We start from the raw sequence: 21,708 nt of genomic DNA on the forward strand, positions 1-21,708 counted from the left end.
ATGCCGCAAAAACTATAACAAGATATAGAAAAACTTGACAGTCTCATCTGTAGCAAATTGAATAAGCTTTTTTTGGTTCATAGTAGCCATGTCACTAGGACGCATAGTTTCCGAGGATTAAGCGAAAAACCGAAAAGTGGTACCTTTAAACCCCCCTCTCCCCGCCGGCTCAAGGGCTAAGGGCGGGGACTTCTGCTATGTTCACCTCCTAACTAGTCTAAATAAAGTCCTGAAGTCAGAAATTGTGTTCTACAGTTTTCCATCTATAATGCTTTATTGACTGGACTATAGGTGCTCTTTTGTTAATCTTTCAAATTCAAAATTCAGTTCTTCTTAATCAATTTTAACCAAACCAAAACACAATTTTTAAGCAAACATTTCTTACCTTGGCTACAAAATACTTAACACTTTGTTAACAATATAATATTAGTGTAACTTTATTCTTACACTAATTAAGTAAAAACTTCTGAATAGAAATCTGTTTTTTCTGTCAATCTTAGCTTTCGAGCTTTTCTCATTATTTTGACGTGCAATCTTATTTTTATGCTGGTCTTCATTTACAGTGTTTCGTTACCTAATATCGAATATAAATGCAAATGAATCCTTTGATGTTGTTCTCGATTAACATAAAATACAATATCATAAATATGATCTTTATTTACGGGCATCATTAAGGATATAATAAAAATAATGGAATTTATTTAGATATTTTATATTACATCGAACATCTCAGTTATAATTATATTTTTAATTTCTTTAAACATCTCAATTTATTTGACAAAGGATCTCTTTACATTAAAATCTTTATTATGCTGGAAACTGATTAAAATCTGTCAATAAAAATTCAACAATAAAGCTTTTAAAAACTTGAGCGTAGATCAACAGGTACCTAAATGCGAAGGGGGGTACCTACGAGTCACTAACAACTTTAAATGCTAAAAGCGTTTCACTTCCCACAAACGTCAGGTCGTTTAGAAAAATACACTACACTACTTCTGCGCCGGGGGGGCGGGGGGCCGGGCGGTGGACGGGCGGGGGGTCGGGCGCGTACGACGGGTTGGCGTCGCCGGCGTCGGCGTCCACGTAGCCGGCGTTTTCTATGATGCGACAGCGCGCCGCGTCGGGCTCGCGCTCCGCTATGAGCAGCCGCGCCGGCCGGCCGCCCAGCCCGCCCAGCCCGGTCAATGCAGGTGCGCTCGAACGCGACACGGAGCCCTCGCGCAGCGCCACGGAGCCGCGCTTGCGCTCCGGCGCCGGCGAGCCGCGGTACTCCGACGTGTCCGGCCGCTTGCAGCGCAGCAGCTTGGCGAAGGCGGCGCGGAAGCCGGCGTTCTTCCACGCGTAGATGAGCGGGTTGATGCCCGAGTTGGACATGGCCAGCGACGACGTGAGCCGGTACGCGATGGGGTTGTGCAGCGGCCGGATGGGCAGCGTCTGCGCGCACGCCACCACCACGAACGGCATCCAGCATATAGAGAATGACCCCAGCACTAGCAGGACAACCTGAAATCGGAAAAAGTTAAAGTTAGGACGTGCGTAATGATTGAATGTTTATTTGTTTCTTGTGCTACCGTGCTGTATTTAGCTACATTTATCTATTATCCACGTAACAAACATCTAACGTTGTTTTTAAACATAAAACTTTCGGCCTGAAAGGTCTGATTTTCCCGTCATAATGTATATTCGTAAGATCAGCCATCATTGTGGCTAGAGATCCGTCAGCAACATTTTCGCTTAGCCAGCCAGAAGCAGGCTTCGAAGAGGATCAGAACATACCTGTATGCTCTTCCAGTCGTTGGCGCCCGAGGGGCAGCAGGTGTTGGCGCGCATGCGGCGCGCGTGGCACGTGGCCTCGCGCCAGATGCGCCAGTACAGCACGAACATCACCATCCAGATGAGCGAGAACATCGGCGCCAGGATGCACGTCGTGTATCTCTTCGGCACCACCTGGAATTTGATGACGTTCAAATAATTAGATGATGTAAATCCCGGTCTGCTCGCACACTCACTGCGGGCGCCCGTCGCACAGTCGCGACAGCAATATAATTACGCGCGAGCGATAAGGATGGGTAGCTTGGGGTCATTGGACAAAATTCTACGTGCTCACAGACCAGACTATACATGTAGTTATGCCCTATTTTTGGAAAATATGCATGAAATTGCATACATACATACATACATACCCTGTCCCAGGGTAGGTTATGTGGGATTCCCCTCATCGGAAGTATGAGACATATCCGCTAAAAATAACCCCGGCGCTTCCTCAATAGTGGGAAGAACTATGGGAATTTGGACTAAGCCTTCAACCACCACATACCACAGTCCTCCCGAATGTGTTTACTTATTTAAATCTTCCACCGGCCCAATTCCCAAAGAAGCCAAAACGACATTATGAACATTGTTTAATCAGCATTAGTTTGGTGGAAAAATTGAAGTCACGCGCGGTGTAATTCGGCTATAAAAATAACTCATGTTTAAAGTTCCCCACTGACTCGTCGAAAGTTTTAAAGCTCAATAATGCTCTTAGGCTAATGTAGTCATGACCTCAAATCTTCTTACAATACCCTAGTGGATTTTATGTGCTGGGTAACATAATATCGGTAAAAGTATTTGTTGGTTGTTATTAACTATGCCAAAGTTAAAGAAAACAAAACAAATATTAAGATTTGAAACCGTATTGTCAATATCTAATGAAATTGGAATTCATCGAACTTATTTGGATGAGACTAACATTTGCGTAGGTTGATCAATAATAAATTATTTTCCAATAATCAAAGTCTATCTAGTACTATCAATAATATTTCAACTTACCATGTTCATCTCGCAAGCGACCCCTTCGTGCCAGTCATTCCAGAACATAGGGATGCAGCTGATGCACACCGCTATCGACCACGTGGCGCTCATGAGCACGCGCGTGATCACCTTCGTCATGTAGCGGCTGTAGTGCAGCGGGTGCACGATCGCGATGTACCTGCAACCGCAGGCCGGTACATAGCGGCGCCGCCAACACTCGAGAGCCGCCAGATTGTTCCAACGACCTCAAGTTATGGCGGCTGCTTTATATTCCGATATAATGTCACGAACTACCATTCCATGCAATCATTTTCATGCTCGTATAGCGTGATTGGAAACTATTTTTGGCTACATTTTTCATTTTCCACAAATATTGTCTGGATTTCAAGACTCTACCAAAGATTTAAACGCGGGTCGGCGACATGCGACCGCCATGCAACTCACCTGTCGACAGCTATTGCGATGATGTTGTAAATAGACGCGAGACACGCGAGAATAATAAGAATGAATCTCATCAGACAAGACCACTTGATCTTGCCGACGCTAGAGTCCAGGTAGAACACGAGATGGTAGGGCAGCGTGAGGCCGACCATCAGGTCGGAGACGGCCAGGTTGAGCACGAACTGGTTGGAGACGAGCGAGGACAGGCGCCGGCTCAGCGTCACGGCCAGGATGGTGAGCGTGTTGCCGCTGACGATGAGCAGCATGAGCGCGCCGTCGATGATGCTCCACGCCCAGTAGTTGTACAGGTCCGCACTCGCCGCCTCCTCCGTCGCGTTCCATCCCTCCTCGCTGCCGTTGCCGAGTACAAAGTCCATACCATCGCTGGCCGCAGGCGCCAGCGTCCCCCACTCCGAATAGTTCGACGTCGTGGTCGAACCTTACGCGCACATCACCTAACTGTTGCCGTCACTTGTCACTCGCGATATGTCCGCACGCACAAATATAGTATGCCACTCGAGTTCGCACATTTTTCTGGATAACTTTACTGTTGAAACGGGAACCTGAAAAAGAGAATTGATATAAATTGAGTGTCGGAGATGGGGCGCTTTGTAAATGCATGGCGACGTGCACGAGGAGCGGGAAGGCGTATCTCGCGAGTTCGCGACTCAATATGCAGGGGCGCGTTTCCCCCACAAATTACTTCGCAGCAAGAGCGAGAACTCGCTCGGCGCCTCTAAATCACATTATGAACTTTTTCAAGGGATCCGCGAGTGTTTGGTCCTGCGACCCCGCTACTGTCCATGAATTATTAATGCCCACCAATATGAGAGAAGCTTCAACTCTGCAAGCTAATCGATTGCCTGCCGCTACAAATGAATTATTTTGAGACATCCAAGGTCAGTCGGCAGTTCATAAAGTTACCCCAGTGAGCCAACTAATAATTAATGTCCGACGAAGTTTCTCTAGTGTTGCAGATTATTTATTACCACATAATATCTCCTACATGCTGTACAGACCAGAAAGGTTTCTTATTAATCATTTATTTTTACTCTCCATCAGTTTGAAGTACCTTCACTATCGTTTTCTACGAATTTAATACAGTAGGGAATTTATCGTTTGATGCGCCAATAACAAGTAGTAACAGAGAGGCAATATTACCCTCTACATATTTCACAAATGGCTTTCCCCAAGGATTACGAGTGAGCGGAGAACTTTATCCGGGACTGCTGGTAATATCGCGAAGGTTAAGAATTTTTTGTATTTGGGCAGAATAAATCTCAGTCTGACTGGTGTTAATGTATTCGGAGAGCGTATTGTTTGCCGATGAAATATTTAGCCCAGATAGAGCTGACAAAGTCAATTATACTCCACTGATCTCGGACCAACTGACGACTCGCATTTGAAATTCAAATGAGTGCAGATCAAAGACCAAACAGACTTAATTAATTTTAATTTATTAACACCACTTTGCCGTCTGTTTTTAATATTTTACGGTTAAATGAATGAGAAGTCGAATCGGTCTGATGCCAAAATGGGCAATGTACCTACTTCGTTCGGCATATCTAGGTTAATTGATAAAATTATTTTCGGTCTGTTTGTTTCCATTTAAAGTTAATTAGTTGAAACCATTTACAGGTAATGTAGGTCAAATTGAAAATGCGGTAGTTGTAATAACGATTGGAGATGCAAATGACATCAAAAAATGAAATTGTCTTAAGAGCCTGGGTGCTCGTGGACCTCCTACTGCGTCGGACGTTACCCTGTTTACGAGCATTCAAACTCCTCGGGGCGGCCGTTGCCCAGCGCAAACTGAAACGTTTCGCAGCCGGCAATTGATCGCTCACGACCGGAGCAAAAATGTTTGGCGGAAATTAAATCTGTCGGAAAATCGACTTGTGTCCGATGTACGGTCAGCCCTGAATTGTTTCGTCGTTTCCCACAGTGCTGATGAATGGACCGGCGATACGAGTGTAATCAGGAGGCACAGCATAAACGCGAATTTGATGGATGAAACGTCAAATATGGATTTACGATTAATCTTTTGTGTAATGACAATGACAGGAAAAAAGCACCTGTTACATGATTTTACCATTAGGTAGGTATTTGTTTACGTTGCGTCGTGTTTTCCAGCTGTCTTTGTTGTGGATGAATTCAAATGTAATTTCGAGTAAACGGTATCTTCTTATTGGATTAGTTTCTCGTGTTAAATTATTTATGGGTTATCTGTTGCTCGTTGTTGATATTGCGTCGTTCCTCGAGTGTTCTCGATAAAGGTTTATGTATGGAATGAAAATGTTGTAACAATTTTAGCGAGTAGAAATAGAGAATGGTGAATAAATTTAAAATAAGTATTACATACAAAGTAAAATATGAATGTAGCGTTGCTTCAGAGAGGTATTCTAGTCACAGACGACTGCCCTTAGCACGTAAATAATGTCCAATGACAAGTCATTATCATGCGGCGCTGGTTTAGACAGCATCGATAATCTAATTTGACGTGGCCTGATCGACTCCCACGCAGCCGATATGACCTCTTTAGCGAAGTAGGCTATCTGTATCGAAAACAGTCAGTGGAAACAAGTGTTCGCTAACGAAGCTGATATGGATGAATACAGACGAAATAAGTTGTTTGATGAGTGCTTTCTTTATAGGTGACACGTGTCTGGGCGAATACCTAAGTAATCGGTTGCCTTGAATGTTTCACGAACAAATCTCGTGAGAAAAACTTGAGGGTGCTTTTATATGGCATACATAGTAGTTCTATCAGAAATAATATGTGCGGTGTAAACTCAGTTTATCTGTCGTAATTTTATCAGTACATCCAGTAGATGCTATTTAGGGATTTAGACGATTGCTTCTTCGGAGTAAAAGCTGGTTTTCGGTTCGAATGGATCAGCATGTGCTCATGTAAATCCGAACGGTTGAGTTGACTCATCCACTTGATAAATATAGACAAATCAGAAACTCGGTGATAATAATAACATAAACGTGGTGCACGTTATGGAATGCACATTTTGTCTATAATAAATAATAGGCAAATCTATAGTTTCAAACATATTTATTTAATTATGTGTCAATTTATGCGATTATTATAAATGGTTAGATTTCAACACATTTATGTGCGTACATACATAATAGTAATTTATTACGTAAGTGACGTGACCGACGCGTAGCGTGTTCCACATTTTGCTATATTTATATCTTTACAAAAACAGTATGGCCTATTAAATACTAGACTTCAATTATTACAATTATTACGAGTTAATTCTAGGCTTTAATTACGATCACGCAATATTACTACTTTTGATTGCTTCGTTTACAACGATTTATAATGTATTTATAAACCCAAGTAATTTAGTAAATGTGTACTACTTTCAGTATTATATATTATTTAACTTCAACAGTCCCTTTACTGTAGAAACATCTGAAAAGGAATCGAGTTTTCCCTATGCCTTCACGTGCCGAATTCGAAGCGAGCAGTATTTAAATCCGATCGAAAAACCTTTCGGAACGTTCAAGTAGAATCGATAAGTGGTATCGGATCGGTTTAGTGAATCGGATGGACCGGGCTTTCAGCGGACAAGCGGGCTCAATCAACTGCTCAGCAAATTGCCACGAGCTAGTCCCACTAGAGCATTGGTTCCCAAACTTATTTGAGACGCGCCCCCTTTCCAACATACAAAAACATTCCGCGCCCCCCTCCTCCAGTCAAGATTATTGGTCGTATCGAGCAGTCTGGAATGCATTCTCTCAGCGGTCCCAGGTTTCTTATACTTAAGTACACAGATGGCCCGCACCCCCCTTTAAAGGTCTTTGCGTCTCCTCTGGGGGGCGCGTTTCTCACTTTGGGAATCAATGCTCTAGAGCTAGTTGGAATAGTTTTAGCGTGCATTTGCTGGGCGCTGGTCTGAGGACTGTCGGCCTTAATCAACTGTTAGCCGTTCGCCACTAAGTTACTAATGGCTTTGAGTTTGCTCTGATGTTAAGAAGCTTGTGTGTGCAGGCGACCTCAGGCTATTGCAATTAGGCCTTAGCCATTAGGAATTAAGGGTTTAATTGACACTAGAGAGGTTCTAGTTCTCTAGTAAGTTTATTAAATTTTCACTGATGTTTCGTAAACAAATACATTTTAAAATATGTATTTGAATTAACTTGCTCATGTATTGCTTGCTAATTCCAATTAGGTTAACATTTACTAGTGAGTGTACATACTTAAGTAAATAGAAACCTCCCGCGGACAAGCAACTGACCAACTAACTCCGCTGTCCTACCAGTTCTGAAAGTTTGCGGACATTTGCGGGCTAACTAAACCAACAGTAAGAGTAGGCGCACTAGGCATGGAACATTTCATGAATAGCAGGTGAAAAATCATATGAAATGAATTTCATTAATCACACCTGCTATTTTACTTCACATAGACTGCTATAATTTCACAGTCAACGAAATCACGAATCACATGAATTTCATTCGTTCATTCGAGCGAAGTCCGTGAGCGCAGCTCTGCCAAGCGACCGAGCGAGTAAGAAGGAATGATTTGATCATGTGCGTGTTAGAAAAGGACGAGATATGTGATGACGGACGAAACTGGGCATTTTAAATATGAACTTTAAACTCAAGGACGTAAGGTTTAGATTTCCTTGTCATGATTCGTATGATTTCATTAGATAGCAGGCAGATGAAATGAATGATTTTTCACTTGTCGTGCGGTATTGATTGTTGTTACGTTGTTGCTGTGAAACTGTTTGTTTTTTGTTGTGCGACATAAAATGAAACAGTTATCGTTCATATTTTAGCTAATTACCAATCGTTCATCATAATTCATACTTCATTAAAAGTAGCACATTATATGAAAGAGCTACATTTTAACACTGCGAATAAAAATCATTGCCTGTGAAATTTCGCATGTGAAATCGTATGAACAAAAATCATCATTTCATTGAATGAAAATGAATGAAAAATAGCAATCATTTCCATGCCTAAGGCGCACTAGAGGTGGGCGCCACGCCGGCGCGCCGCCGCCGCCGCGAATTTTTTCACGCCGCCGCCGCCGACGACCAGCTGTCGGCGCGCCGATACTGATACTGTACCAACTATTTGCAATTTATTCCTCTCCTATACTGTACTAATTTGTGTTTCGAACGCAGAAGAACTATTTTTTTTATTGAGTTGAGCGGCTATTCTACTTCAATAAAGTCCTAGTATCACTACGACCGGTACCGATCTATTGTGATCGCCGCTATTTTCCTTACAGTTTGTCTCCGAGTCCTACATCCATTAGGAATTGCAGTATCTTTTGGGGGGCGATATGTTTTACATCTTGTGGGCTTAGGATGTGTTTGCCCAGGTGTAAGCTCCGCTTGCGCATCAAAGGTCCGCAGCCGTGAGAATGTGTGGTGGCGTTTCACCTGCCTCTTGGCACATCCTGCGCGTTCTTGATTCGGACAGTCCCATAGTGGACAAGTGCTTGTTTAAGCTGCAGTGTCCAGTGAGGGCTCGAACTAAGATGCGCATTTTGATCCTACTCAGTCCTATGATCTGCTTAGAGCATTTTCGGTCATAGGCTTTTATGAGAGCTTTGGAATGAGTTAACCCTGGCGTGTCTGACCATGCCTTAAAGGATTTGTTTAAATAGATGTTCTCCAGGGTCATTCAAGCGAGACTTTTGGGAATGCCACAAAAGGGTTCTGGACCATATTGTGTTCCCTCCGCTCCCGCTCTGGCCAGTTCGTCGGCATTTTCACTGTCCACGATTCCCGCGTGACCTGGAACCCATCTCAGCGTTACTCTGTTACGTTTTCCTAGGGTATTCAGTCGACTCATGCAGTTTTCTACCAACTTTGAGGTGATTAAGTTGGAGTTTTAGGCCATCAGCGCGGCCTGACTGTCTGAGTTAATGTAATTTATGTGGTTGGCATAATTTTTTCGCAGGTTAGCTTCCGCACATTCAATAATGGCGTAGACTTCTGAAAGATAGAGGCAAATTTACCCAGGCTTTGAGATAGTCTAAACTTCGGCTGCTCTCCATACACGCCAAAGCCTACGTTAGGGCCCATTTTTGACCCATCAGTAAACAGAAGAACTAACTATAATATTTATTCCTTAATGCTATATAAATTGGTACACAAGGCGAACTTAATGACATAGATATACTAATAATTGATTGAATAACTTTATACTAACTATATTAACAGTTAATCAAGTACATTATTCAAGTTACTGCTTGGTCTAGTAAATAATTGATCGCGAGAGGCGCCGGTCCCTCTTGCTGTCAAGAAAAAAATCCTCGCCTTCGTCTGGCAGATAACCCACACTATTGGATTATACTTTAAGCGAATCACTCACACAAATATGTCTCGGAATGCAAATGGGAACCACAACCCCTGGAAGGCAACAAAGTACCTCCCTCAAAGTGTTCTCCGCTTATTAGGTCCGGTAATACATGAGTGCGAACTGACAAGAAAAATCTCAGACCTTTGTTACATGACAAGCCGGTTTATTTAAACCCATTGACACGGATAATCCAAAAAATCCACAATTCAATCAAAAAAATAAGTAAGATCAAGCATTGGACTTGATCCGAGACTTGCAGCTATGCCTGCCTTTGATTCCTACTGATGATGATGATTCATCCGACCGATTTCGGTCATGGTGACCACTTCGACTTAGCTGTCTTAGCGGCGCTGGTGCGCCCGAAGATGGCTTACATAGCTGATCTTCCCGGCAAACTCCTCGCACATTGAGAGTAATTACCCGCCGCCAACATAATTATAGTGAATGGCGGGCGTCGAGTTCAGTTGTGCGATGCTCGTTGAATTCGCGGACTCGCCTCTACACAACACAATCTCCCGCCATTCTAGGTGCTGTGTTGCCAAACCTTCCCATTGTGATTTGAGAGGGCTCATTTTGCATCTTTTCGTATGCTGCTTCTGGATATCTTTGTACTTGACAATCTGAGGAGTTGACCGCCATGTTTCCGCTCACCCTCCTCAAGTTCAAAGTAGAAGATTGATTCCTACTACGCTAATTGAGAACGAAAGACGCAGGAGGACAAAGTGACTGACATAGCCCACAGAATCGCTAAAATCAAGTGGCAGTGGGCGGGGCACATATCTCGTAGAGCTGATGGCCGCTGGGGCAGTAAAGTTTTTGAGTGGTGACCACGAGCCGGAAGACATTGCGTGGGCATGCCTCCCACTAGGTGGACCGACGATTTGGGGAAGGTCGCAGGAAGTGCCTGGATGCGAGCGGCGCAGCTCGCAGGACGTCTTTCGGCTGAAACGAAAGAACTAACGCTAAGAGAGATGGTTAAGCTAAAGAAATAGCCAAAATGGACCCTCGTAAAGCACTTGTATTTGATCTGATCACCATGAAGTCCATGGTCTTGACAATGACCACACTGAGTGAAAAGAACCTCGCAAGTCTCTTAACTTTGGAAATGATCCATCAGGCTGGCAAGTCGCCTAACGAATTCTCTTATCGCTCAATTAATCTGACATTTGTATTGTTAAAATTATGGAAAAGGATAATTCTTGCTCGTTTATTCCCTTGCCTAAGTATGACCCACGTAATATAGTATACCCGACCATAAATTTTGGCAGAAACCATACCAACCATAATCAGTACAATGTTTGGAAAAGAAAGAATCCTGTACGTCTGCTTTCGCTGCGGCTTCAGCTGGGTTTATCATAAAGGACTACTATATGAAATTAAAAAGTACCTTCTAACACACTTCTACTACCTGCTGATGGATTCTTATCTCAGTGACAGACAGTTTTAAATCAAACTCGGTGACAAAATATTCTCTTTTTAGCTGCAGAGCTGGAGTACCCCAGGACTCTGTACTTGGTCTGATACTCTATAACATCTACTAGTAAAGTAGCCCAGACACCAGAAAGCTGCGGCATTCCTCAAATGTAACTGTGACTAGACTGTTGCAATGTCAGCTGCTTGGCTGACCAAGTGGCGCATGTAATTAAGCTCCGAAGTCTCACCATATTATCATTTAAGACGTGAAACTTATCCTCCGGCCAATCTAGACCTCGACACATTGCTGCAATCAACCTGCATTAAAATCCTGGACCGTAAAATGACATGGAAAGACCATAAATATAAATAAAACAGAACTGAATATAATATTCCACCGACAGTCAGCTAATCCAACATTAACTATGTGCCTCCAAAGAGCTCAAAAATACAGTCATGTTAAGGGTACTTTTATCGGCACATTGGTACGCTCGCCTTTAGGAAATACACGAGAACCTGATCTCAGCCAAACCCGCTATCCAAATATCAAAGTATCTATGACCAAGAGAGCTAATTTACTAGGGTAAACCACTGCTTTAGTGGCTCAAACCCCAACCAACTGCAAATCACCTGATTAGTCTTGAAGACAGATACTAAAAAAGCAGATTTAAAAAAAATACCTAATGAACAAAGGTCAAACAAGGTCACGCCGCCGACGCCGCCGCCGCCGAGGTCAAAAAGTCGGCGCGCCGCCGCCGGCCAATTTTATATCGGCGCCCACCTCTAAGGCGCACACCGTTGATTTTTCGTCGGCCGATAGTTTAGTTGGGCTGTTGATCAGTATGGGCATGTATGGGAGTGCGCACACTACGCCGATTCGATTTGGCCGATTCTTCATACAATTTAAAATCGGGCACAACTATCGGCCAACTAAAAATCAACGGTGTGCGTCTACTCTTAGGGTCACACGCGCAATTTTTTTCCAATATATTTTTAACGGCATGCAAATTCATAAACCTAAAAGCAATCAAGGTTCGAGTTAAAATGCAAAATCGGATTAATCCCGCTTGGATTGGTGGTATTTCCGTAGATTTGGTCAACATTTTAAAAGCATAACGACCAAAGTATCATTCTGGATTCAAGGAAGAAGTTAACGACTCCCTAAGGTAGAAAGCTAAATTAAAATAATGTAGGTACTGTCTGTATGCTCAGCAGTGGACTGTGACGTGAGCTGAGTGGGTTATTCATGTCGTTTAGGTAATATAGAGTGTACTTATTTGTGTATTATGGTCCCATCATTACAATGTCATTTTATTTGCTCGATCGATCCGTCGAAGGACTCGACAGAATGCATTGTATTGTATGACACTGTAATTATTATGTTATAGTAATATCGTATAGTGGTTCTTATTCATAATAGTTCATTTGTAATGGATAACTAATTCCAGTTCCATGTTCTATTTGTACCGTTACACTCCAAAACAATGGAATATTAAAACCAGCAAATCGATAATATAATATATTACAGCAAGCTTTGAGATATCCCCATTGTTTTATTTGCGTTCAAGAAAAAGGAAATGCATGTAGGTAGATAGAACCGCAATAAAGAATTTCCTGTGCTGTAGTGTAACTAAAACATGTCGTGATGTCCCCCAGTTCCCTGCTGGGGCTCGGGAAGTGACATTAAAACTTTCGCCGAGCGTTTTCTTGGACTTTGCCCTGAATAAGTACAATCCGTTTTAATTATTTTCAAAACTGGGGCAAAACTTGCGAACATGAGTTACGAATTTAGCCTCTAAATCTAAAGAACCGCTAAATGCTCTAAGTCTGGCTTAATTAAGCAATTAATAAAACAGCTTTTGTTCACTATTTCGCTGCTGCAATTCGTTGGTTAGGTAAAAATCATTTGAATTTACTTCGTAATTATTTGTGAAAATTACAAGGTTAGCTTTAAAATAATACTTGTAGCTAACCTTGTTTTTTTTTTTGTTTTCTGTTTTATCTTCACATTCATGATTTTGCTTCACAAAAATATCAAAAACAGCTTATGGATGAAATTATAAATTAAAAATGTATTTTCGTATTTACGGACGTATTCAAGACCGCAATAACTTAAAACTGTCTAAATAAATATGATTTTAAGCAAGGCTGCCTTACTTTAAATGGTAAAAGACTGTTGATTCTCGTTTCATAATTAAAAATTTGCTTAATCGTGCACGTAAATTAAACTTTTAACTATGTAGTTTTAAATAAACAATGATTTTAGCTACTGTGCTATAAACATTACAATTCAAGTATTCAATCTGATAGTTTTACGGAACACCCGGAATTTTAAATCTAGCTAGCGAAACCGAAAAAAATAAAGTATTCTTATAATAACCTCGCATATTATACAGAATGTGATTGACATGACAATAAAATAAGAATAGTCATACCGCTAAGTCCCACACAAATGTCGACAACTGGGCCTGATCAACTACATAAAAGACATCTAACATAATAAATACATATTTCTGTCGAACTACGAACATCTTCCTAACCAATCGGGTGAGGAACTAAGTCTCCAAAATATTTGTACATCACGACAAGGCTGCCAATGCCGACTGGTGGGTTTACTCAAGAAAATATGCTTATGAGATACGATCATGTTGTGAAATCACGCGATGAGGATAATGACATCTGTGTCATCATCATCAGATAACCCAAAACAAAGGTTGAGAAACATGGCGTTTATAAGTACTAAGCTTCGTGTTTCAGGCGAATCACCTGACAAATCAAAATAAAAGTTCTTAATTAATAAAACAGTCCATATCAATATTTGTCCGGTACCTCCGAGCAAATGTTTGAAGAGGCGTGCGGTGTTGGACAACTTTTCTACCAAGTCTTGGTTCACGTGTAATTGATTGATGAGCTTCGAGGGAACGAGCAATATGTTTTGGATTACACGAAGATATCCGGCATATATGAACTATGGCGCATATAATACACCTATGTATATGTAATACGTTGACAACCTTATCTTAGTCCAGTGATAAAAGTAATCTGAGAGTATTTCTGTCGTGGAGCATCGTGAAAATGGAAATAAAAGTAGCTGTAAAAACCTTTTACATTATAGATTTGAACACTAAAGCTTGGGTTAAGTGTAGCCTCCAAGGGAACAGTTCAGGGCAATACGGAGCGGGCTGCACTCTGGGGGCAGTGGGGTCGCGCAACTTTTTCTGGCCATCTCCCTGGTGTAATCATGCCAAGTATGTGCTGAACTTCGTAATTCACCGCACAATTTGTTTGCCCAGCCATAACATTTACTGGACCCAATTTAGTCCGAGGGTTCGCAGGACCCTTTACTTCAATTTGACTATAAAAGTTTGTGTCCTTTTAGAGCGGTCATAGGGAAGCGATAATTTTGTTTACGTGTATCAGTTCAGTTGTGAATTAGATATTTGTTGTTGTTGTTTTAATCATTAAAAGGTTTACTTTTTACTGAAATCGTTTGTATAATCAAGATTTACTCTCGTTCTCGCTACTTTAGTGGTTTATCATTCAGACTCCGTATGCTACATGTATCAGTTATTAGAATCCTCAACACCAATTAACATTTAGGTAATAACAAGCTTTTGATGACTTGTGACTGGGACGCGTGATCTCACCGGGCGTGCGGTTCGACAATTGCCCTAAAAGTGCCGCTGATCTAAACCGTTTGCTATGATTACTTGCTCTCGCCGCGGATTAGGATTTGTGGGAATTGCTCTAATTCGTTAAGGTCGCAGATGTCAACAAGCTATGGAAACTTTGTTTGAGAACTCTTGGTTTCTTGGTTTGGCAACTTGTAAATACAGACGTTCAATCATGGTTGTATTATTTGTTTAAATTGTTTCAATTCAAGGTACCTACTTCCTTATAAAAATAATTTCATGTAAATTTTTACCGTACCGATTTTATTTGAAGGAATCGCAAATGTGAATAAGCCGTATCTAAAATAACCTCTAAAAATACAAGAAAGGCAATCGTTCGTGTTATTATAACTTTCCTTTATTTCGGTGTCTCGATTAAAGCAATTTTGTGGGCGCGAGGCGGCTCGGGTCGACTCCCGAGGGAGACAAGGGAAATTGCGTTAAGAATACGGGACTGATTTATCGAAAAATACAAGTAAACGAACCGATTTATTTATGACCCAGCTACTGAACCGATCAACAACATAATCAAGGATTCGCATATCAAAGACGCGTTTGTTGTTTCCGAACATCTGAAGGCTACGTGTGTTTGTATTATCACAAAAAATATTTCTGGGAACGGAAAGCCTTCCTGTATTATTTTGTTTCATGTTCAGATACTTATACTTTTAAAGGGGATATAATCAAAGTTAATAGGACATTCCTACCGCGGTCCTTTAAAATTTAAAGCCGTAAACTGTCGACTTTTATTCTCATCCGTAACCTTTCGGTTGTAATGAGCTCTCGAAAGTCTCCGTTCTTTTACATCAGTACATGGTGAAATTCTACGGCAATGCGTACTAGGCTGCGCTCTCATGTACAATAAAATCTTTATGTAAATCGTTACGTTTTTCTCATAGAAGGCACGCTTCGTGAATAATTTCCATTATTTGTCTCAGGCCGCCGTGTCTGTGTTCGAATAAATTGTTATGATGACAAATGAGAGTGTATTTTCCACAAAGGTAACATTCTTTTTGGATGAAAGCTGTTTGCTGTAGCGAAAACATTGCTATTGCTATAGTTGCGGAGTTTGCTCACGCGTTACCAAACCAATCTTTTAGGAGCTTGTCTCGTCCTGACTCCAGGTTGTATTTGGGAGAGTATTATTGCCGCATGTTCACTGTAAACACAGCTGGAGCCAACTTAATGGAGAGTACACACGTTCGTAATTACTGAGCGACAGTCGCAGCGCGGGATGTTTGCTTGCGGTTGATTCCTGTTATTTCACGCTTGTATTTGATTGCTTTAATATTTAAATGGCTCCTAATCGTTGCTTGTATAATACAGCAACCGTTAATAACTATGTACGTTTACATTTCATTGAAGCGATTTTTTAAATGTTTCTTTGTCGTGATTATGTGTAGTAAGTAAATGAAAGACCATTGGATAAATTCAAAACATAAATTATGTTTTCGATTATGATTAATAAAATACTTCTTGAACATACATAAAGAAGTATTTTATTAACTCATTACCATTGTTCATTGTTGAAGATTGCTTTCTTTGAACAGTTTGAACTGTTTATGTTATTATAATACCGAAATATTTCACGAAGAAGGTAGAAAGATAAAAGCCATTTGTTTTATGTCTGAAGATAAGACGATGTTTTGCAATGCAATGGTCACAAATTGTCTTGTCTAGTTTCTTAGGTTGTATTGCACGCGGACTGGCTAATAAATTAGCAATTACTTAGTCAAATGTCTGGGTTTCAGTCAGTCTAAGGTATTCAAAATAATGTGCATAGTAATCTCTTAATTTGTTTTATTAAGTTTCTACTTTGCTAAGTGGATTGTTATCTTCTGTTGTGCTCCATTCAATGTCAGTGTCAAATTCAATCAATGGTCTAATTACGCCATTGAGTTGATGATGCTCCATTGATAAATTACCCGTCGTTAGCCCCTTCCGCGTATCCTATGTGTTCGGTGCGTGAGAGGTTCCATTATTAGTGTATGTTGCCCAATTATGTGTGCGGGCATTCATGGTTTGCCGCTTACGAGCCTATGGTCCAGAATGGGTAGCGCATTTTCTTACATAACTTTTCAATTCCTATCATTGGAGGTCCGAAAATATTTCTCATACAATTTGATACCATAATGATCATTCTTCATAAAAAATTTAAAACCTACATGTTTAAAAACATAATCATTGATATTCATAATATCACTAATCATACACTTAGTTTTTACTAATATTTGTTTTCATATATTTTTCTATACTAATGATCGAAACTCATAATCATTCGAATAAATAACTATAATATTCATAAATGTGATGTATCCTAATATTTGTTTTCATAAATTTATTACTCATAAGTGTATTTATCCATATTATTGAAAATCATGATGTCTATTGTTTTTGTTTTGTTTATTTTATCAGACACTCATTATAGTACATTAAAAATTTTGGAAGATAACAATTGTTGTTCTGAGTGTGCGATCTGGAGCCTAAACTAGGGTCACCCTGTATTTCATAGTCGTCTATATTCGTATTAAATCATATTTTAACATTAAATTAATTTGAAATGGTCCAAAACAGGCAATATTTTGTGCCACAAAACTAACGTGACAGAAACGAATCGCTGCAAAACCGACTCCACGTAGTCTTGTCTGCCCTACCCCTAGAGTGTAATTTAAAAGCCGGAGGCGCGGAGGGAGGGCAGCCCTCGCCCGCTGTAACGAGGCTCAGGCGCCCGGGTGAGCTGGAGCGGCTGAGGCTGGTCGCCGAGGCGCCGAAGGCGCCGATGGCGATCCAAAAAGCCGAAGCTGCGAAAGCAAGCGTGGGTGCCTGAGCCTCGTTACGCAAGGGCGGAAGGGCTGCACATCCCGCAGCGCCGGAGACGAGGAGATACCAATGCATGCTGCATGCTTGCTTTCATGCTGCATGCTCTGCATGCTTATCTACTCTTTTAAATTATATATGATTTTTTTAAAGATACGAGTATGTCTGTTATAAAGTAAATTATTCTAAACAACAACATTATGAGTTGAAGTATGTTCTTAGTAACAACATTATTAATTAAAACAATATGATCAATGAATGTTATGAAGATCTGAAAATAAAAATTATGTATTTTAAATGGTTCTTGGTAGTAACGGTATTGATAAAAAAATTATGATTACTAACTATTATGAGCTCCGATGGTAGTAATAAAAATGTATGAATAAAAAAAGTATGAAAAATAAAATTATGAAGAGAGATTATTATGAACACAAATCGGTAGTAAAACAAAGAATAGGATTTAGAATTTTATGTGAGCCAATATAGAACCCCAGAATGATATGATCCTCGTTGATGTTCTATTGCCTTATTGTTCAGTAGCTATGTAAAAAAGTATTGTAACACTAACTAAACCGTTTTTGGTTATGATATCATTTCAATTATGAGAACTTCAAAATGAGACGAGGTTGCGGGCGGAATGCAAAACATAATAAAAGTGTGAAATGAAATTGTAACATCTTCAAAACCAGTTGCAGTGGTTACGAATTAATGTAAAGATAAAGAAACCGCATTTTTCCTTTCGCGTGTCGCGGCCATAAAGAAATGTGAGTCGACCTACTTCATAACAAGTTCCAGCTCATATTGACGGAATGGTCGTGGGAGTCGCACATCTATGTCCAGCTGTAATGGCGTGTAGTATCGAGTTTTTATTAGAGGGAAAATTGGCACTGATCGTGGTTTATGGCTTGTAAAACGCCTGTGTCCTTGACTGCCCGAGATATCCTAATCGTAACGAGAGGTGAAACAATTTACTGGCCAGCTACTCCCTTATTTATGGTTATTCCCTCACTCTGTATGCAGAAATCGGCAAATTTACTGCCGGCTGTAACGCTTAGGCCGATCGGAATTAGGTATGAACCCCAAATAACCATTGTAAAGGGCCTCTCGGGCACTGCTGTGGTTAAACAAGACGATATTGATAGGAAGCTTCTTATTGAATATTAATGGAATAAAAGTACTCTCAATTTCATTAAGCGTTCAAATTATTCGCTCCATTAAGAGAAAGCTTCGTCCTGTGTCTACATTGAATCTCAAAGTTTGAATCTAGGGCCTTGCTAGCAAAACTTAAGCTAATAAATTTTACCCATAATAAAAGGAATAGTTCGAGTGGATAGGATGATGTAACTTGGAAAATTTCCGTCGTACCTTTGCCTAGTTTTAGATGTAGGTACTCGTATTCACCTCAAATAGCTCGTGTGTTGAATGTAATGCGTGTATCTTCATTGATGATGCTAGTGAGAAAGCAATCAAGGGCGCAGCGATTGCATTACCGCCCATTAGCGCGTGCAGCGCTGCAGCGTGCACCGACGCACTCGCGCGGCGTGCCGTGACAACAGCCAACAGACTTGAGTGTTTTCTTTCTCGGCGGAAAACTAATAAAACTTTGCACGACCCGTTTACTCCACATTTTCGTAAGCGGTCCGACCGACCCCTCATTCTTCCGACGATTCAATTCCCTTTAAGCACCGAGCAACAAAGACCTTCCTAAAATAAAAAATGCGACTGAGACCGCCATAAATGGCTAGAAAATAACAAACCTAACCCTAAGCGTGCGTAATTTTAATCATTTACGAAAGAATTCTCCCGTCACAAACAGGTACAGATAGCAAACTCAATATTCCCTAAAATTGAATCCAAAAGATAAAGTTCCGGCCAAATCGGGCAGTTACATAAGTGGAGGCGGGGAGAAGGCTCGCTTACGTAAGGACGTCTGGAGGCTCGGGCATAAAGCACTGAACTAATTCATATTTCTTTGTAGACACCTTTTATCACGCGACCTATATTTTCGCAAACACATTTCGTATTTCGTGGAAAATTAGCTGTTAATTAGTTTTGCCGCACTTTGAATATTTTAATACGTTCCAATTTGCGCCACTTTGTTTTCATAGGAGCGTTCCTAATTACGCGGGATCACGTCGAGCGAGCGGAATCGGCCGTTAAGAATGCAATAAGTTTCAGATCGGCAATGGCTGTGCAAATATGCACGTCGGGCCGGCAAACACTCATCGGACATCGGGGATTCCGCCGGGGTACGTCTGTAAATATTTACCTCGGGCACGCTGCCATTGACGCTAGCGCGTCCTCACCATAACAACGGGGGCACACGCTACATCATACACACTGGCACGGTTCACTCGTCACTGCGGCTGGGAACTTTTCCGACGGTGGTGGGGCTGGGGCGGACGTGAGGCCGCGGCGGCGGGCAGATCGCGACTACCGCCGGTGCCGGCTCCATACTCGAAATTCGAGGTCTTAGTGGGCATTAGCGGACTAAGCGGTGACAAAGGTCATGGTTTCGCTCGCTCGGATAAACATGCATGGCGAACAAATCCCATTCGTGGACGAATAAACCGGAGATTATTTGATTATACCTAATATATCGATTCTATACGGAAAAGCCGAAAGCTTTTCTCCTTTTTTGAACATTTGCAAGTCAAATGAGAAAACGTTTTTGGGATAAAATATTACTCTGGGAATATTTGTAAAAGTTAGCGGATTGGGTTCATGTATTTCTGATGCATAATGTTAATTATATTTTAATTATAGCATTTGTCCTGAAAGCGGTAGTAAGTTATATAATCATACCATGACTAGCACACATTAAAATTTATTTGATTAGAATAATTATGTTAAAGATAGGATTATTTATGTAAAAAGTTAGGTCCTCAGGGATACGGAAGTTTTTTTAATATGTTAATGTTTCGCTTGGTTAACAAAGTTTAGAAAACTTGTTACTGATGAAACTCGTTTTACTGATAATAACATAAGTGCATGCTTGTTGGACTTAGTTTCATACGATACACGCCAATCGTGAGTTTGTTAGTGAAGTTAATTAAAATCTTTTGTAATCTTTATCAGACAGCGGATTTTTGCCGGCGGGTCTTTCTAAGCACACCCAACTAGTTAAGTTATTATTTGATACGACCAGCCTTCGAACCCGGAACTATTTGCGATCAAGGCTATTCACTACGTCACAAATGTTAAAAATTTCGATCATTGTAATAATATTAAAGGACCCATCAAGATAAACATTGTGGCGTCCTAATGTAATTAGGTTTGTAAATAATATTTTGCAACAAAAATTTCGATAACCCAGCGAATTGGCAACTAATGAGCCGTCTTGACTGACTAAAACTCCATATTTTCACAATTAAACCGCTGGTTAACTTTAGATAACTGCATACTTTGAACTCAGGAGTAACGCGTTGGCCAGTTTTCATCATGATAGTGTAATTAATGTTCCTTACCTTAGAAGTTTTAGAAATCCTTATAAGACCGCCCACGTGTCACAGTGAATTTTCTCGGAAACTTCTGTATGGATTAGCTTGAATTTTGCCACAAAGATGTAGTTTCGTAACTCTAATTACTTATTCGTAAATAAATCACGGGCTAAATCAAACGAATGAGTATCAAATTACGACGTTATTTCGTTGAATTACTCGTAATTAATTCCTAGATAAAAGGAAAATATCGCACAATTACACGGTTGAAAAGAATGTAATCTATGGTTTATTCATTATTTCAGTTAACTAAGCTTAGGCGCAGACCACCGACATTTAGTTGGCCGATAGCAGTTGGGTCGGGCTGCTAATCAGTATAGGCATGTATGAATGTGCGCACACTACTCCGATTTGGTATCCGCCGATTCTTCATACAAATTAAAATCGGGCCCAACTATCTATCTGCCAACTAAAGGTCGGTGGTCTGCGCCTAGACTAAGTAGTATTCATGCTAGGTGTGCATTTAAAAATCATGTGAGATGCTCAATAAAGCTAAATTAAGATGTCCATAATTACCGATCATTGTTTAACAGCGATTCCAAATGATGCCGGTGTAGTCTTCTGCGGCGTCGTATGTTACGTGGCTCGTAGTCGTAGATTGCCGCGTTGATTTATGATCCGCTGGCGCTACTTGTTACTTCATCGCCGCCGCAGTTAGCAATAACAATATCGCAATTTGTGCTAGCTAAATTATTGCGATATAGTTTACCTAATAAGAAGGCTCCTATCGTGTCGCAGAA

The 21,708-nt window shown here is 40.8% G+C and overlaps 2 protein-coding genes across 3 annotated transcripts in view; one reads left to right on the forward strand and one right to left on the reverse strand.

Moving 5' to 3' along the window:
• The window catches only part of LOC135077359 (serine/threonine-protein kinase SMG1), a 195,598-nt gene that overhangs the window by 8,871 nt on the left and 165,019 nt on the right, over window positions 1-21,708 (forward strand). The gene's annotated exons all lie outside the window — the stretch shown is intronic.
• LOC135077239 (octopamine receptor 1) lies at window positions 676-19,888 on the reverse strand. Of its 2 annotated transcripts, none has more exons than XM_063971777.1 (5): window positions 19,738-19,888; window positions 3,238-3,797; window positions 2,812-2,971; window positions 1,777-1,947; window positions 676-1,503 (listed from the first exon to the last, which is right to left on the reverse strand). In XM_063971777.1, the coding sequence occupies exons 2-5, from the start codon at window positions 3,609-3,611 to the stop codon at window positions 985-987; spliced, it is 1,224 nt and encodes a 407-aa protein (XP_063827847.1). In that variant the 5' UTR covers window positions 3,612-3,797; window positions 19,738-19,888; the 3' UTR covers window positions 676-984. The 2 variants fall into 2 exon arrangements, with proteins under 2 accessions (XP_063827847.1, XP_063827849.1); XM_063971779.1 differs by lacking the exon at window positions 19,738-19,888 and adding an exon at window positions 5,597-5,660.

The sequence above is a fragment of the Ostrinia nubilalis genome, chromosome 13 (genome assembly GCF_963855985.1).
Source record: "Ostrinia nubilalis chromosome 13, ilOstNubi1.1, whole genome shotgun sequence".
NCBI classification, from domain to species: Eukaryota; Metazoa; Arthropoda; class Insecta; order Lepidoptera; family Crambidae; genus Ostrinia; species Ostrinia nubilalis.

Bases quoted from the DNA above. Each gene is read 5' to 3' on its own strand.
- LOC135077239 (XM_063971777.1), bottom strand. From the start codon at position 3,611: ATGGACTTTGTACTCGGCAACGGCAGCGAGGAGGGATGGAACGCGACG. The intron at 1,948-2,811 runs GTAAGTTGAAAT...ATCAAATTCCAG, and splicing joins TCGCTTGCGAGATGAACATG to GTGGTGCCGAAGAGATACAC. The intron at 1,504-1,776 runs GTATGTTCTGAT...TTCCGATTTCAG, and splicing joins ACGACTGGAAGAGCATACAG to GTTGTCCTGCTAGTGCTGGG.